The sequence below is a fragment of the Hippoglossus stenolepis genome, chromosome 15 (genome assembly GCF_022539355.2).
Source record: "Hippoglossus stenolepis isolate QCI-W04-F060 chromosome 15, HSTE1.2, whole genome shotgun sequence".
NCBI classification, from domain to species: Eukaryota; Metazoa; Chordata; class Actinopteri; order Pleuronectiformes; family Pleuronectidae; genus Hippoglossus; species Hippoglossus stenolepis.
Window position 1 is genome coordinate 21,569,712 of NC_061497.1, and position 19,227 is coordinate 21,588,938.

The 19,227-nt window shown below is 41.2% G+C and overlaps 1 protein-coding gene across 1 annotated transcript in view; it reads right to left on the reverse strand.

Annotated features, from left to right (window-relative positions):
* Positions 1-734: 734 nt before the first annotated feature.
* Positions 735-19,227, reverse strand: part of LOC118121804 (F-BAR and double SH3 domains protein 2) — a 29,804-nt gene continuing 11,311 nt past the window's right edge. The window contains exons 5-20 of the mRNA XM_035177977.2: positions 18,881-19,025; positions 17,451-17,584; positions 14,649-14,703; positions 14,440-14,568; positions 14,233-14,355; positions 12,490-12,585; positions 8,780-8,896; positions 7,480-7,578; positions 6,349-6,501; positions 6,093-6,227; positions 5,582-5,665; positions 5,317-5,500; positions 4,877-5,100; positions 4,557-4,767; positions 4,349-4,413; positions 735-3,783 (exon numbers count right to left, since the gene is read on the reverse strand). Coding sequence (XP_035033868.2) covers positions 3,700-3,783; positions 4,349-4,413; positions 4,557-4,767; positions 4,877-5,100; positions 5,317-5,500; positions 5,582-5,665; positions 6,093-6,227; positions 6,349-6,501; positions 7,480-7,578; positions 8,780-8,896; positions 12,490-12,585; positions 14,233-14,355; positions 14,440-14,568; positions 14,649-14,703; positions 17,451-17,584; positions 18,881-19,025 — 2,038 coding nt within the window. The 3' untranslated portion in view covers positions 735-3,699. The remainder of the gene's footprint in view (positions 3,784-4,348; positions 4,414-4,556; positions 4,768-4,876; positions 5,101-5,316; positions 5,501-5,581; positions 5,666-6,092; positions 6,228-6,348; positions 6,502-7,479; positions 7,579-8,779; positions 8,897-12,489; positions 12,586-14,232; positions 14,356-14,439; positions 14,569-14,648; positions 14,704-17,450; positions 17,585-18,880; positions 19,026-19,227) is intronic.

A 19,227-nucleotide genomic window follows, 5' to 3' on the forward strand; every position in this document is an offset into this window, starting at 1 on the left:
AAAGTACAAAAGTATCAGCATCCACATGTACTTGAAGTACCAGCAGTAAAAGTTACTCACTTTAACTGTGCAATATTCATTCTGTCTCAGCAATACAATGGTTCATGTGCAACACGTTCACTTTTCACTTTAGTTTTTAGTCCATTCATATCCCTTACATTTAAGTATTGACTCTTATTATTACTTACTGATGACAATTTGACAAATTCCCCCATTGTGGGACTAATAAATAATTTTTAATTCTTAAAAAATATACTATAAAAATAAGGAAATATTTTCTTATTTCCCTTATTTTTACTGATGCTTAAAATGTAAAAGGGCAAAGCTAAATATCCGTTAAGTACCATAAATTACAATTACTTATGTATTACCTTATATAGATACAAACAAAGGCATATTAGAAGCACAATAAGATATAAAATATTATTGCTATTTCTATGATTCTGCATTTATATTGCATATTTACTTATTATCCCCTTTGCTGTTGCAATACAGCAAATGTACCAGTTGTGACTTTCTTATACTTACAATCAAAATTGTTGATTATATTTTGCATAAATCACCTGAATCAGCAAAATAAGCAGTGGAGCAAAAAGTTAACAACTGGCCTCTGAAGTGTGGCGGAGTAGAAGTATAGTGTCATAAAATAAAAGTACAAGTACCTGTATCAACTCGAGAGTTAGACGTGACAATAAAGTTTAAACTGTGAAATAAACAAAACAGAATCTTTTCAGTTTCTTTCATGTAAGCTATCTTTATTTCACATTTATTTGTACACAATAAATACAGTTAAACATCCACTGGTGTGTAAATATGACACTCGACAGCCTCTGCAGAGCTTACATTGTAAAACCAGGGCAGTTTGACGCTGACATTTCTGATTCAGACTTAACGTGGAATCAGGACCAGTAGCAAGTTAACAAACAAAAAACAACGTCTCTGTTGGGAAAAAGAGATCTTTTCTTTTTTAACTTTTATAATATTCATTTGTTAATACAACAGGGTAAATGCAAACTTCAAAAATAAGTTTGATGTCATTCAGATCTCAAGGAGATCAACGAGAACACAGCAACGTGGCTGACAGATATCTCTCTTTTCCTCTGATCGAATCCGACTACGGTTTAATAAGTCTTTATCCTACATCTAAAAAAATAAAACAAAATTAAAAGAAACAAAGAAACAACAAACAAAAGCTGTGCTATTATTTGTTCAGATATCCATCTCCAAGCTCTCTGTAAACTATTAATATCTCAAAGAAACAATACGTTCGTAAAGGTCACATCTCAACCTCAATCAAAGACACTACACTGGCTATTTAAGGCTAAATAACAAGAGCCGATAAAAGAAAAAGTATTCATACCAATATAGCTGGTAAACAAAACGTCAAACGAGAAATATCGGACAAACAACGTAGCATCCACAATACTGAAAAGGAATAAGAAGACGTCAGAAAGTGCTTCACTATGACAGTATAGATTCTTTTTAAATTGGACTAGCTAGCAGCTCAGGATGGTTTCCTCCTTCCAAAATAAAGGCGTGTTTAAACTGCACATTACCTCAGTGTTAACTGTCACTGCTCCTCCACCGACCACCAGTCAAACATTACTGGAAACGTTAGAGTTGCCAACATCCCAACAACACAAGAGGAAAAAAAAACAAAAACAAAGTTAGACTGTGTATGTTCGCACTACGTCTCCCTTCAGGCATTTCTGAGCATGTTGGTGCAAAGAAAACCAACAACAACAACAAGCAGAGTTCTACAAATTTAAATGCAAAAAGGATCTATTATTCTCGATCAAGACTTTTCTATCACTCAACTAAAATTGCCACTTTTCCCTTGTTTGTGTAACCGTGTGCGGTCACAGCTCACGTGTCGGAGGGGAGGACCAGCCTCGCCTGCCGCTGGCGTTTTTGATCGGAGTGTGGAGACGACCGGACGTTTGGTTTGTGTTGAAGCTGCACGTTCACAACATGCTGCCGTCCGGCCCAAATATCAACTCTGTTGCATAGAATCAATAATCATCCAATTGTGATGAGTCTCAATAGCTCATCAGTTCATGGAAATAGGAGAGAAAACCGCCTGTGAGATAACGGGGGTGGAGATCATTACAATATTATTATTAATAATAATATAATTTCCTTATATTGGAGAACTTTTGTGACTTTTTTTTATACAGATCTCATTATTATAACATCTGTAAATTATTTCCTTTCTTACCAAGAGTTAGACGAGAAGATCGATGCCACTCATGTTAGTCGGTTAAATGTGAAGCTGCAGCCAGGGGGCGATTAGCTTAGCTTAGCATAAAGACTGGAAACAGGGGGGAACGGTTAGCGAGGCCGTGTTCATTATAAATTCCTCGATTGCTTGTTTGGTTTTATGGTTGATCGTGAAGAAGGAACTCCTCCTGAGCCACACATTTCTGTTCTGATGAGGACTGGTTGCACAGAGCCATGTTGATCTGCGGGTCGCTGCTTGGCGACTCTCGGGCTCCTGGTTCTGACCAGTGAGTTCACGTTAAAGGATTCTGATCAAAAACAGCTGCACGTTAAAAACAGTGCAGGAGGCTGCGTCGTTTAAGGCACAAGTGAGACAATGAAAAATCGGACCCTAAAAAACACGGCACGATAGTTGGATATTCTCACAGAGACGATTTTTTTTACGCATTATCAAAAAATGTCATCACAACAATCTTGTGGTAAGCTGAAGCGATACAGCGCTCATGCTTCAAAGTGATCAAACGCAGCATCTTTCCCAGACACCATCGTGTTGTGGTAAAACTTTATCCTGAATTAAATCGACACAGAGTCAATTTCTAACGAATCAGCCACTGACGACCCGAATATCTTTGTTGAAAGCTGCTCAGCTCAGTTAGTAAAAGAACAAGATCCAACAGATGTTTGTCCCATCGACTCTTGTCTGATAACTTTAAGTAAAAAACTATTTTAGTTTATTTGTGGAGCAGCAGTTTATATTATAATATAATAATAATATTTCATCTGAATCTGTTTTTTTGGGGGCTCTTGAACTCTTTGTTCCCTCAAACATCTGAGTCACAGTCGACTTTGAAGCAAACGTTTTGTTGTTTAAATGCTGGTATGAAGAGAAATCATCAAACTAATGTCTTCCTGGTTCGAGCTTCGTACCGAACACACGACATCGCAGTGGCATCAACCGTCTGTTCTGACGCTCGGCAGGAGACGTTCACAAAAACAATTCTGAAACCGTCCAAATCAATCCATATTACTTTCTTACAATAATACGTTTTACTGTAGTTTTCTTTCTGCATAGAGTTTCTCACATTAAGTAACATTATCTGCAAATTATCACTGATATCTGAAAATGATTTGTGTCTTGGTAGAAGATAAGAACCTGTGTAATTTTTAAATCAAATTATAAAATTGTTCTTATTTATCCGCCCCTTTCAAATATGAGACAAATCCTGGGTGATGGAGGAGGAGAGATGAGAAAAACTGAAAAGGAGAAGAAATTTAGAAAAGAAAGGCACAATATTCCTCCACAGCTCACTGACCCTGTGAGGACAGAGTGGAGGGCCTCTCCCCGCCTACAGGGGGCGTCTTCAGAGAAGGTACAAGTTTCCTTTGGGAGTGTGTTGAGAGGCACAGAGCCGCCAATCCCTTGTCTGAACAGAGCCGTCAGTCACTGCTGCCGCCGCCGCCACCGCCGGGGGGACGTCTTCACACCAGCGTGATCTCCACGTCCTCCCTCCGCTTCACCTGCCCACGAGGATGCTGCTTCGGGGGCGGAGGAGCCGCACGGACCTGGACACATCCGTCAATCATCGTTCAGTTAGACACAGCGAAAACTATTGTGTTATTGTCGTTTGCAACAACACTGTGTATTTACTCATGAACATAAAAGGGATGAATGAGTCATTCAGCTGCGTCACCACTTTGCTCCAGACTGAAACAATACAACAACTATCTGATCTGTTAGCATGACATCTTGTGCAGATGTTCATTCAGACTTGTGTAGCTGAAGTTGTGTTTCCTTATGTTGCTGCATGATCCACATGTGGATGTATTGATTCAATTAATAACATCAGGTCAGACATTCTCTCTTCAGATCTACATTCAAATACAAACACAGATGATACAACCTGTAATTTCCTGTCTTTTCACCAAACATCAGTTGGATGATATCTCATTTGAAAGCAGTTTGCTGGAGGTTTGTCTGAAAAGATCAACTTTTGGCTTGTTTAAAAATTAAATAAAATATTCTTGTCAGATTATCCTCTGATTTATCAAATCTTAGCTAATAAGCCTCATCGTCAGGTCTTAGACTAAATCCAAATCAAGCTGATTAAACTAACTCTGGTTTACTCACAGGTCGAATGGTGCCTGATCCGCTCTCTGGGTATTTGGGGGGTTGTGGGGAACCTTGTGCTGGACCTGACGAGGACACAGATCATCATCACCAACAGTTCAGCCAAGTCACCAGTCGCCATAACAGCTGTTCTAACTTTCCAGACAATATCCACTAAATAATAATAAAGTGAATTTCTATTGGGCCTTTCAAGAACACGGACGCTTACTTTGAAAGGGGCTTTTGTGCGGCGCTGGCGGCGGCCTGTGATGTCCGTTGTGATAGGCGGGGGGTCGGCCAATGGGAGAGGCGGTAGCGCTGCTGGGGCTGGCGAGAGGGGAGGACATGGTGGGCGTCTGGAGGGGACTGCTGTGGAGGGGCCCCGGCTGGAAGGGACTGCGAGGGGATCGGTCACACAGCGGTAGAGTGGAGGGGGAGGCCTGGAAAAGAAAATATGAATTTATACAGTGCGAGAATAAAATGTAAGCTTATACTGCAAATACCCCAGTTTTTAAATTCTCATTTCTAAACATCAGAACGTCAACACACCTGCGCACTGCCGTCTCTTTGTCCGTCTCCATTCTCGCTGGCGGCGGTGAGATCCTCCACGAGAACGGCCGGGAAGACGCCGACGACGCCGTTAAACTCTCCCTCCCAGAAACCATCGTCCTCGTGGGTCTCTCTGCTCAGGATGCGGATGATGGCGCCTTCCGGAAACGACAGCTCATCCTCCGTCTGTCCCGCGTAGTCGTACAAGGCCTTCGCAAATGACACTGTGACAAAGAGAGAAGATTCAGAAACTTCAACAAAGTGAAATACTGGAAATTTAACTGTGTGCAAATCACATCATATCTTTGATTTTTAAGGGAAAGTGAGTCAATTCAAATCCTGCAGGAAAATGAGCTCATCCACTTCATTTCATTCATAAATCAACAACATATTGAAGTTGCCCAGAGGAGCCCAAACTTTTCTATACAAGTGTCACTCACCGCTGGAGTCTCCGTTGACGGAGCCGGTCGGTAGTTCGGTTTCAGGTTCGGTGGAGTTACTGGAGGAGTGGGATCTGGCGTCCAGCGCAGCCAGAGACTGCAGCATGCTCAGCAGGCTGTTAGAGGAAGGAAGCTGCAGGTATTTCTCTGGGACGTAGCCGACCTGTCCGCTGCGGTTTCTGGCCTGGAAACGCACAGGGAAAAAGTTATAATGAGGAAATACACAATAAACCAAACTGGTGGAATTTGTGGAGATGATTCTTACTTTGACCCAGTCCTCCATGTCGCCATCATCAATGACCTCCAAGATCTCCTGCTCTTCAATGGTCAGTTCATCAGGCTGAGACGACTGAAAACAAACATCAGTTTGTAAATAAGATGAAAAGCAGTAACGGATTTGTCCAGTTGAGGGCGACAAAGACAAGCAGTCAACTACACTGACTAATCATCATCTGTGAGTTAAAATAACGAACTTGTTGGTAAAAAGTTGCTTATTTATGCATCCATTCATTATAATTAATGACAGTAAATCCAATATCTATCAATCAGACTCATTTGTGAAGGGTTAGGGTTAGGTTCATACAAACAATGTAAAACCAAGAAAAACTATAGAAACAACCCCCCCTACCCCCTCCATGCAGAGAGCAGACCAAAAGTAACAGGAAGTGAGGAATAAATGCGTCAAATCTCATAAATTTGAAAAGAACTTGAAAATAAAAGGCAGGTGAAAAGAGATAAAATGATAAAATGATAAAGCAGCAGTAATCCACTGGTACCTTGTAGGAGTAGAGCACTTTGCAGGTGAGGGGATAGTTTTTCAAGGTGCTGGACGGACTGGAGCTGCTGTCGTCCAACACTTCACCGCTGTCCTCCATCTCCTCCTCGTCCTCTGGCTCCAAATCTCCCGTCCCCTGCAAAGACAAGAGAGACATGACGTCATCTGACCCAATGACATCGGAGTGAGTAGATAATACTACGAGTAAAAACAGATTGTATAAGACATGTATAGATTAGCGGTTTTGTGGGTCTTACAGAGAGTGCAGGATCGTGGGTGTTGAGGTTGTTCCAGCGTTCGTTCTCCAGCTCCTCCATGACCTGGTTCATCGCGCTCTTCAGCCACGTTTCGACAGTGACTCCCGCCTCTCGCAGCAGGTCCAGACGAGCCTCAGCCTTCACCTTCACCGTCTGCACAATACAAAATGATCAAATACACATGATAACACACTAAACGTCACTGAGAAACAGGAGATACGACGAACTCATCAGCTCAAGTATCAGCTAAAGTATTTGACTTTTCACAGTTTGGGTTGATTCAGTTGTTGGTTTGTTTCAGTTGGTGTGAAAGCTGTCAAACCCAATTGGGCGTAGGTGTCTTATTAGTACTGGTCCGCCTCCAATTGGCTCGTTAGTTTGCTCTCAGACAAGTTGTTTCTCAGTAAATAAAACCACAGATATATGAGGCCTGAGTCATCACAGGAATCTGCCCCTTGAGCACTGAATTATCTTTCTGGTGTCACAAAGCAGAAGCAGTGTTTGTTAAGAGTGTAACTCGAGCTAATTCTATGATGAACTAGAAAGTCACTCAGTAGAGCTCACATCTCCTCCAAGGCCAAACAGTCTCCTCATGAAACTACATTTAAATCCACTGGATCTAGATCTTTATTAATATCAGTCCTCTAAACTTGTTTTAAATCAAGATCCATGAATTATTCTCTGGGAAATGAACGTCAATGTCAAACAAACACCACAGATCACAACTTTAAAGAAAGTTAAAGAAATTCTTGTCATTCTCCAACTCTCCACAAAATGTCATAAAATTGAGCCTGGACTGAAACCCTTCAGATTCAGTTCAGTTGTTTGGTCCATTCCAGCCCAAATTAATCTAATTAAAAAACGGACAAATAAACCAAAATATCTGCAGATTAATCTTCCTCAGTAATTCATCTAGACCTCACAGCTTTTCACTGAACGACTACTGGGATCATTTGACCCTCACGTTTCATTTCAGCTTTTTAACCAGTAGGTGGAGCCCTGGGGCAAACTTCAGTAATAAGATAGTGATTGAGAAATCAGACCTCTTACTTCATAACACACATGCACACATGCACACACATGCACTCACATGTTTGCACACACACACACACACACACACACACACACTACCTCTGCCCTCCGAAGACTCTGTCTGGCCACCTCCATCTTCGTTTCCAGGTCACTGTTGTTCTGCTCCGACGACTCCTGCGTTCCATATTCCTCCAGAGCCTGAGAACAAATCACAGCGTGAAGAAACAACAACATCACAGTGACAACAGTTAACAATTAAAACCACCATCAAAAAATCTAGTAGAAGAAAAAGAAAAACAGCAGTGGAAGGAAACCGTCCAAACACAAAAGCCTCTGATGGAGTGTGACTCATTTCCTTGTTTCTGGAAACAGCAGCGTTTGATCCTGGTGTATTGAAAACATGTTTCTAACTTGACATTGTGGTAGAGAGGAACTTTACAAAACTGTGTTGTAGTTTTCCGTCACGGAGGAAGATTGTGTGTCACGTGGTTTTGATGATGAACTCATGAGCCACGTTTTAATAGCTTTATTCTCTTCTGCTTCACACATGTGCGAAATTATTTTTATGATCTGCAGGTTTATTATCATCACACCGAGCGACCTCGCTGCTTTACGGTAAAAGGACAAATTCCAGTTCCAGGACAAAAGACACCTGTTAGTCATTAACACGTAGTAGAGGACGACAGTTTACAGTAATAATACAACACACAACATTATGGCTCAGACACATTACTACATTTCAGTTTCTATATTTTAGGGGTTAAAAAAAAAAAAGACACATTGGTCAAAGGTTTTGATATTATAAATATATTTCTTAATTGATTTAATGGGATTAATTATTAAAATATTGTTTCCACCGTCACCGTTTATGTTGCCACAACTTCCCTTCTGTTCCTTGTGTGTTGTTTCAAGGGAATTAGGAGAAGCTGCTTCCTTGTAGAATCAAGGTCAACACAGCTGGTTCTTTTCTTTCCTTTACAGCTTTGCACTAACTGATTTGTTATTTTTCGGAAACAGACAAACACTTTGTTGCCTCGAGGCTTCAGATTTCGGGACCGGCAGCACGAGCAGCTACGATCTTTACTCTAACAAAGTTTAGATTAAAGATATTTCAGGCTGCCCTCCTGAATTCCTTGTTTTATCCACTTCTCTTCTTCCAATTAGTACTAACAAAAGTATATGTATGCTTATATCTAGTAGCATTAATTCTCTTCCAATCACTGCTCTAATCAAAGCATCTTAAAACTTATTAAATAGGAACTATGAGATAATTGACCTTTGGCAAACTCCGACACATTTAAAGCCATGTATTTTAATTCCCCTTTTAAATACACCAATGAATAAAAAATAAACAAAGGCAGCCTGCTCTCACTAAGTGAGAGTGTGATCCTGGTCTCACCCGCTGTGTGTGGATGATGCTCTTGTACTCTCGGGCCACACGGCTCGCCCATTTCCTCGCCTCCTTATCCAGGCCGTGCTCCTCCGACGTCCCGCTCTCTTTCTGTAGCTGCATCACCTTCAATCACAGACAGAGAAACAAACAAGTCAGTGAAAGAGATCAGACACAGGAGGTAACAAATAAACCACAACAATACTTTACCAAGATACAACAACAACTTCAGTAGAGTAAAAGGAAGAGACTTTCTAGGAAAGGTTTTGAGCCAAAGAAAGAGAAAAACATTTCTCTGAAAAACAAGGTGGTTTTTCACAGTAAAAATACTTTGTGATGTAAATGACCTCACACAGAAACAACTCATCCTGTCTGAGGCAATTATAACTAAAATTAAATATCGCTTAATGCATTTGTATTCAGTGCCATGACCCACCAGAGCACCTTTAAAAGGCCCTTGTGTTTTCCTAAATGCCACCAGTGTGAGTTATATTTACCATTGCTGTTACGCCGAGGTAGCAACTTCCTCTTTTCATATTTCACGGGCCAAGTTTGAAAAGTGTGTTGTAAAGAAAGACACTCACAGGACTGGAGCTTGAATGGAGTGTTTGTCTCACTGAAAACATTGGAAATATAATAATCTTTCACGTTCATGAAACCCTGAAGTGCAATAATATAAAGGAAACATCATTATGTGAGAGGGAGGGAGAAAAATCTCTTTACACCGAGAAACATTGAGTGAGTGAAGGTCTAAGAAACAAAAACCTCACATCTCCACATATCAAATTTTTCAGCAGGAAAAACCGCTTCATGTAGAAAAGTACGAATCTTTAACGCTGCACAATTGATTCTTGGTCACTTCAGGGCACGACTGACATCATCACCTTATTAAGTTGCTGCTGTGAACAAACAAACAAACAAACAACACACGTCCAGTTTTACTCTTTTTCGCTCTGTTTTGGTCTCCACCAACTCCTGAGGGAAATATCTGGTTCTTGAGCTGATTAATTCTCTGACATCGTTCACCAGCTGAGCTCTAATGTTGTCTGCCAGCCGTTTGGCACTAAATGCCTCAAATAAAATGCATTTATCCGGATTTAAACTGTTGCCTGCTGCTGATATGAGGATAGTAGAACCAAATCAATAAAACGGGCCCATAAAACCAAAACAGTGATTGGAAAAATGCTACAATACGATTTGAAGAGCTTTAATGTTGTTTAGTTGTCGTTTCTTGTTAAAACCACCAAAAGTCTTTGAGGAGTTTCTTTCTATGATCTGATGTTGTGTTCACTGACAGATTTTCCTCTGTGGGACGTTAACCGAGCCAATCGGAGCTTTGAAGGCAAGATTAACCACATGAACATCGCCATCCTGTGACAGAGGCCGAAGAAACACTACGGCCATGAAAAATATCCATAAAAATAGCAAAAATGTTGAAGAAGCAAAGGTTGTTTTAAAATGAAACAACAACCCAGCACATTTCTTCCATGATGGTGACAGTGTTAAATTACCTGCTCCAAGCAAATGCAGCTTATGAACTGATGATGGCAGTGGGATTGATATTTGAGTTGCTAGTGACTGAAAAGTAAAATAGCTTATGATGCAGAAGTTACGTATATTTCTGAGCTGTGCTAGCAGCTGTTATTTAAGGTCGATATCCAATTTGTGAGCGTTAAGATTGGACATTTATCTTTAATTACTGTTTACTGCATTAACAGTTTTTTTTGGCCTCTTGGGGGCAGTGGAAACAAATTGAACACAACACGAGCAAATAATCCCCTTTACGTTGATATGATGGACTCGTTAGCAAAAAGTTTCTGGAGGAACATTAGGATTAATGTGGAGTTCCTGGTCGGTTCCTGGTCACCTGGTAAACCTAAGGCCAATATTTCCTCTCTTTTAGCTCAGTGTTTGGTCTCTACCAGCTCTCGAGGGAGATATCCATCTATTCCGATGCTAAATCCCCCCCATGTTCACCACCTTCTCTCTGACTGAGTCTGTCTGCTGTTTGGTGCAGGTCAGGTGGTGTGCAGAGGGTTTTAGACATTTCTCAACAACAGCTGCGGTTGAAAAAGATGGTGAAAACAAGCAGGACAACAAACCTCAGTGTAAAACTCCGCAGAGCAGAAAGTTGCTCCTGATTCAGGTTCATTACTACAAATGATCTTTGCTTTAAGATTAAATCAAACCCTTAATTTAAGTGAAGATGTTTCCACATGAAAACAGCAGCGTGTCTGTGTTTGTGTGTGTGCGTGCATGGAGGGAAAAGGTTGGGGTGGGGAGGTCAGTGCACTCTGATGAGGCCCACTCACAATGCCTCCTTTTCACAGATGGGCCGTTCACAGGGCCCGGCCTACCTCCTGCCCCTCCCTCCCAGTTCAGCTCTATTCCTTACCGGATCCCTCTGTCTGGTGCAAGAGGTATGGAGGGGAGGGGAGGGAGGGAGGGACGGAGGGAGTGACGGAGGGGGAGAGGCAGGCTAGGCTCTCCACCACTAATGTTTTCTTTAGGAACAGGCTGCTGCTTGTTTGACTTCCAATGAAAACAACGCCGGCGTTTGCAGTTTGAACAAATTGTCCAGTGTTGTCCAGCGAAGCGGAGGAACCAGTGCCGAGGAGAAAAGGATCTGTGGAGTCGGTGCAACTCGAAAAGACGTGTGTGTGACATCGACTGCATCACATTACATGTGTGTGCAGCAGCAGTCAATAAATCACTGGCAGATATGCACACGAGGGCGTCTCAATAAAACGTCTTTAGAACTAAGTTTGTAAGGATATTTAACATTAGATTTATAGAGGGTAAAATATACAATAAATGCCCAGTATGGATGAAGAACTGTCTGAAATAGATTTTATACTTCATGAGAAGGTAATAAAGGTTTGGTGAACAGGTGTAAAAGTGCAGAGCAGGACAGATTGCACTTAAATCAAGCCCACGACTCAGGTGGGAACTGCAGGATGCAAATGTCCCACACAAAACCCAACTTTTATAACCGTAGATATTTAGGGAAGGCAGCTGTGAGAGCAGATACGACCACAGCAGGAGATTGAGGCTAAATTAAAAATAAGACACACAAGGGGGCTCCTTTAGCACCGGGCCTGTTGATTCAGGTACTGGTGAAAAATATCTCATTAGGTAAATTCCAGTTTTTCTGAGCCTGAGCACGATGCTGAAGTATTTTACTGGTCTGGAAATAAAACTATTTCATTCACTGTGACATGACCATCAAGATTTGAATAGTGGATTTACGTCACTCCTATTCATGTGAACTCTGGATGGATGACATTTCACTGAGGATTCTTTTATGAGTCGACTCATGGAAATGACGGGGGCTGCACTTCGTCGTGTATTGCTGACATCAGCCTGAACAAGGTTTGACTATACAAACAGCAATTTACTACGACAGTAATAGACTCTTCCAGATAACGATTCAAATAGAACCACATCGATTTGTTTAGAACTGGTCAAAGTTCACGTCCTGTTGTGAATGAGGTCACTGCTAAAAAAAAAAAAGGCTGAGAGCTGAAACACAGTAAATGTATTTCTACACAAAACCTCCTGTGTATATTCATCGGGTCTTGAGGAAAGACTTAATTACAAGAATCACGTGTGAGTCAGAGGACTGAGACAAGTGACGAGATCAGAAATGTCAGCGACTAGATTTCTGTGGATGCAGATGTATTTAGTGTGAATAACAAAAATAAATATTTAGAACTTACCGTATCTGTGTCGCTGGGCTGGTACAAGAAGTCCGGAGCCTTTTGAAACATTGGGTTCTTCTGTGCAAACAGCTGCTGGTGAAACTCCTGGACAACCTACGGAAAAAAATAAAGAACATACTTAAGTTTTTGGTTTTTATTTCAAATTACTCTAATGATGTTGTACTTCCGTCAGGTGACTTGTCCACATTTTGTCTTACTTTTAATTATCTAGAAACCTATAGGTTACTACATCCTCCTCATCTGTGAGTTTATTATTATCTCTGTTATATTAAAACATGTCAGTAGAATATAGAAGTAATATTTTTTTTCAAAGGTTCTTCAGGTAAAGGGGAACATAGGATAAATATTCATAATAAACATCCTTCATGAAAAAAACTAAACAGCAGAACAACCTCACTTACACTTATCAGTTCTGTTATCAGTTCCTCGTTTACTGTCTTTACAGTATTTATCTTTATTCATGTGTATCTTATCCAACAGTAACAATCTGTTGTTGCTTATCAGAGGCATTATTATACTTTTCTCATGACATCAGTGATATTATGGTCAGTTTGTTGTCATTCTGTTCAGAATCTCTCCAGATACATGACAAAGATGAACTGGTTACTGCATCAGTCATAACTGAAATATTCATCAGTGTTTCCCAGTGAAAATAAGAAGAACTGCTGTGGTGTCACTGGACTGGACTTCCACTTTATCAAAGGGAAACAAGAGGCTACAGAGGCAACGACTGACACACAAAGAACTACACAGAGCAATAAAGTTCTCTGGAAGTGACAAGTGCATGATAACACCAATCGAATTAAAGCAAAACATTATCGCTATCATCACAGAGTTTTTATTCACTGCCTGGAAAACACATGAGAGCTGTTACGTTCCCATTGGACCAGTGGAACCAGAGGAGGAGAGTGTATTGGGATTTTTATGTGTGGTCAGTTGAGATAGATTCTGAAACTGATTAAACACGACGTATTAAAAGGATTGAACATTTTCATGGTGGGAACTAATCAAAATGTCACATTACACAGAGCACACTTCAGGTCACTTTCAGGGGGTTTGTGTTGACACAGGAAGCACATGGGCTGAAATGTGAGCTCTGCTGAAAACCACTGCTTCCTTCTCTTTCTCTCTCTCTCTCTCTCTCCGCTGAGATGACCTGAACACAACAGAGCGACAGAGGCCGGCGGCTCGAGAGCTTGTAACTGAGGAGCGCCGAGTAACTCAAACCAATTCAATTAATTAGCAGTGGGTGAGGCAGAGGTGTCCAGCTCCTCTGATATTTACACTGACACTGAGGGATACCACTGATCTGGGATCTATAAACGGAACAATATCAGCCTAAATAAACCTGATCAAATGCTGATTCTTAACCGTTTTCTGCTGCGTTTTGTCCTCCTGCACTTTCACCACATCAGGCTCCAACAGTTCCAACATTTAGTTGCATAAGTGAGTAAAAATTTGAGTGTGTAAATGCAAAAAAGTTATTTGAGTGCAGCGTTACAACAACCGGATGAATAAAAGGTTGTTGTAATGCAGCTCTGCTGCACAAACCCGTTTATTCAAAGTTCCGATGACGTCTTTGTGGTCCACAGAGTAGACATTTTACTTATTATTCAGCAGGAAATAAACCACTTACACCAAGTAACTACTGCCTACACACAATATACAATCTTGGGAACTGAAGAAATGTCCGAGCCCTGCACATAAACCAGTTGTTGAGCAGTGGATTTAAGGACTTACCCCATTTGAGCTGCTCAAGATCTGGTTGAAGGTGTTGTGGACCGCCTGGTAGGTTTCCAGCTCCGTCTGACACAGTGACACCAGGTAATCTTTGACCTGCTCATAAATTCTGCCGTCTAACACCTGCAGACACAGACAAGTTTAAGGTTCAGAAGTGTACATCTTTGTTCCACCCTCCAGCAGCCGACTCTGAGAGCAGGTCCTCACCTTGATGCAGTCCATGAGGTCTGTGTCGTAGTAGCGCTGCTGGTGAACATTAGCGGCTGCTAGAGTGAGAAGGTAGTCGTTCCTGGCATGGGTGGCTTTGGAGTTGCACTCACTCCTCTTGGCTTTGAGCTGGAACACATACGTTCACACTGTTGGCTGAGTGCAGCAGCAAAATGTGCAGCAGACTGTTGGATGTAAAGATCTCGTACCTTAACGCTCGCTCTCTGCAGACTGGACCTGGACTGGAAAAGACTTAACTTTGACCTGAACAGAAGAGGAGACAAAAGACCATGACTGACATTCCTCGATTTCAGTGAACAGTGTAATTTTTCTTTTCAGCTGGAGTTTTGCATATGAGCAGCAAATGGAGGAATGACTCCTGTTCATGTTATAATTTAATCAGGTCGACAGAGAGTGGAAAAATTCTCCAAACTGAGGGAGACTAAAATGAAGAAGCTTTGCTGTTCATAGACGACTTAAAGTATCATAAACAGTTCTGTTAAAAGAACACGAAAGTAGCCAGGGTGAAAAAAGATGATCACCAAACAAAATGACAAGTAAGAAGCAACAAAAAGCAGCAGGTTGACGTGGGCTTTGATTTAAGTTCACAGCTGAATTACTCCAACATCATTTAAACGGAAAAACCTGGTTTCTGTGCTCAACGTATGGGGATTAAAGAAACCTAATATAAAAGTTAAAAGGAAAAAACTCAACTTTTACTCCTGTTAATAAACGTAACGATTGTTAATTCTCAAAAAATGTGTTTATAATAAATCTGTAACTGAGTTTGTTTGCAATTATTTTGCAGCAGATTTATTTTCTGTTCTAACTTGGTTTTCTTTCTGTTCCAGTTTTTGTGACGTTTCCTATTTACCTCCCATTAAACTTAATCAAAATATTATGAATATAATAGGCTGCACGTGGGGACAACAGGGAGGAAACCCTCGTTATAACCAGTAACGATTTTGATGATTGATTGTTTTAGTAATTTTTTTAAATCATTGACTCGTGTTTGAGAATTTGTTTCTTTTTCTTGTTGCAACTAAATACTGAAATGAATATAACTAATCAAAACCCTTTTTGCTAAGTAAAATGGAAGAGTTATTTAAAAAGAATGAACAATATCGACCATGCAGATTTAAGGTAAATCCTCGTCTCGATGTCTTGGTCATGTATCTGTAGGTTACTGAGTTAATTGTATGTTTACATGTGAAGGACAAAGACTTTCCACAGGGACGGTATCGGAGCAGCTGGATGAAAGGGGAGATCAGCACGTGGAGTGATACCTTCTCGCTTCTAAAATAACTCCAACCTAAGATACAGTCAAACTGACACCGGCAGAAAGGAGCGTCTGGACGTCTACATACATTAAGTCTGTTTCCACTGCTGAACGAGGGGCTGTGTGTTAAACTCATTGACTTTTGTTCGGTGAGGGAAAACCGCTGCTCTCTCAGTCTTCATCTCACAGGCAAATAAAAGAAAACAAAAGCAGCGTCTATCACAACTACAGTTAAAATGTGAAGAACAAGCTTCCAAAACCAAATAGTTCACAGTAGTCTGATTACTGACCTGCTGCTTATAAACACAGATTTTCAGCAACTAGGTCACATTAAGTGTTATGAAGATGCTTTTATCGACATGACAGCACTTACAGCTCGCAGCACACAACCAGGATAAGTATAAAAACTGTTCTATGCACATAAATATTTTTTAAAGGAGACATATGATGTCTTTTCAGAGATTCCTTCCTATTTCCTTTTTTGTAAATATGAATGTTCTGCACAGATAAACAGTGTAAAGTCTGTGATAAAGGAAAAACCCCGTCAGTAGACAGGATCATGTCATTCCCTACATTTGCATAATGCTGCTGGTCTGACACGCCCCCTCACAAAGCCAGGCTGACATTTCCTCCACACGCTGGAAGTGGTTAAACTTTTCAAGTAATAACACTAATCAAACTTATCAACCTGAATCTAAACATAATAATGTGTCCTTGAGTAAATAAAATGCACAAATCAGATTTAACCTCCTTGCCCTTAATGACCTCCAGTCACAGCAGCGTTAAATTCTACAGACACTTAAAAGTTTGAGACGCTCACACCTTGAAGTTCACATTTTTTACCCGTGTGTGTGTGTGTGTGTGTGTGTGTGTGTGTGTGTGTGTGTGTGTGTGTGTGTGTGTGTGTGTGTGTGTGTGTGTGTGTGTGTGTGTGTGTGTGTGTGTGTGTGTGTGTGTGTGTGTGTGTGTGTGTGTGTGTGTGTGTGTGTGTGTGTGTGTGTGTGTGTGTGTGTGTGTGTGTGTGTGTGTGTGTGTGTGTGTGTGTGTGTGTGTGTGTGTGTGTGTGGACATAACAAGCCCGGCCACTCCACTGAGTAGTATTTGTAGTTTTAGAAGAGAAGTGCCAAACCAGCTACTAAACCTTTCCAGGAGAGAAAACATCAGCGAACTGGGCCCGGGCTCCATAATAAACTTTCCTGACGGGCAGAAAAATGTCTGCAATGCGGTGAGTCAAAGTGCCAGCTGTTCACGGTGTGCCAGGACAAAGTGTTGAGAATGAGGGGGAGAAGAGAAAACTCTCTGAAACCGGCAGCTACACTCAGGATGTTGTTTGATTGTTTGGGTTGAAACTAACGACCATATTCACGATCAATTAGTCCCCATGACCTCAACAGTACGTGTCACTGGGTGTTACCGCACGTCTGTGTTTGAACGTCAATACAGAATGATGTTTGAACTCTTTTGATATTTCCCAAGTATGAATTATGTATTCTGCTTCCATAATATTAACATTTGCTGCTTATAATAGTCTTGATCTCCTAATATATTAAACTGAATATTTTTGCATTTTGAAAAGTTCTTCAAAACAAACGCAGCATTTTGAATTAAGACATAATTAGTATTACTTCTCAATGCAGTATATTTCTAAAATCCCTTTTATCAAAATATCCGAGAGACAAATCAAAAAAATGTCACACTTCCGCATGCACATTTTGAGTAATCTGGGTCGTACTTGGCGTCCAGCTCTGCCTTCTCTCTCACAGCCTGTGCCATCGTCTCATTCTCCTGATATTTCTTCCTGCTCTTCGTCAGCTCCTTCACGGAATCCTGCAGCTCGGCTTGGACCACCGTCAGCTGTTCAATGCACTGAGGAGGGAAGGTTGGAGACACAGGACAACAAAATAAGGGAGAGAGATGTATGCAAATTAAAATTTCCTACAATGGAAATATGCAAAAAGCTCTTGATCATATCCACAGCACGTGGGGTGCACGTCACGTCATGTGTTATACAGGAGCCATGATGGCATCTCCTGAAATGTGAGGGTGAACAAGAGCAGCTTTGTGGGCTGAAGGCAGCGGAACGTGTCCAGCAGAAACCAGAGAGCGGCGCCGGGTGGAGGTGGCCTCAGACCTCGTGATCAGGGAACAGGCTTCACCTCCAGACGCACAGGGTTCAGAATCACACATCGTCGGCTGATCATTAATGATGAGAACAACTGCTGTGACTTCTGCCCTCAACTGACATATCGTTTATTGCTGTTTATCAGAATTACACACAGGAAGGTTCCGCTGGAAGTGACACTGAACAGGGGACAAAGAACATGAACATGTCTGCTGCTGCTGACACAACAACTATAGATAATAATTATCATTATGACCTTCATTAGAAAGTGTAACGCCACGTTCCAGTTGCTCCGTTACAACTCTGGTTGCAGTTCCAATATCAACAGGACATTTTTAGGTGCAGTTATTTAGAATTTGTGTGCCATGCAATCATAAATGCACGTTTACAGCTCATTCAGACGTGTTAGCAGTTTTTTTTTAAAAATCTGCTGACCCTGAGGAGTGGGTCAGAGTTTTGTCCTTAATCTGAGTTTATGTGGATTTCTCCGACAATGTCAGGATCATAAAATAAGGATTTTATCAGTGCTTGAGATTGGCAGCTGATACACAGGTAATATACGAACAAATCACTGTGTTACACAAGTGCAGTTCAGGCCAAGCTGATATATTGGTATCAGCATACAAGTCAACTGATAAATGAAATGTATCTGAAGTACAGAAATGTTTGTAAAGATGCTGTCGTCGTTCTACAGCTTGTCCACTTGAGTGTACTGACAGGTTTGTGGTTGGGTTTTCTGGACGCTAAGCACAGAAACAAACTTTGTCCCAGTCAGACGCTGGGCTCAGATCGGGGACATCTGTCCTCCACCAAGCATCTGAAGCCAGGGGTCTGTAAAGAGTTGCAAATGTTTTCAAGGGAACTGAATCATAATTTCCAAAACAATGTCAGAATCCTGTTTCAGAAACTGTCATGTCCACATTAGATTCAGACCAACTTCTCTCTGGATTACATCGGTGGAGCTGTGCGTGTGTTTGTGTGAATAAAAAGGAAACAAACAAGTGAAACCTGAGCAGAGTCACAGGCTTGACCTTCATTACCTTCCTCAGCTGCTGCTCCTTCTGCAGTCTGGCCGTCTTGGCCGGATCGGCAACCTGGACTTTGTAGTTGTCACAGGTGCTGATTCTGGACTGGGTGACCTGCACTGTGCCCTCCAAATAGGCCCTCCACACACAATACATGTTCCTAAACCAAACACAAAAACATACTGGTTGTTTCATACAGCTCAAAACTCATGCTTTTACTTCTTAAAATTCTGACACAGAGACATTTCATTTCCTATTTTTGCCTGAACAACAGTAAAAACTCAAGATAAAATGGATGTAATAGTTTTCTTTCTTTCCTTCCTAAAATAAATATTCGATTTGAGGGAGATGTCATGTACCTC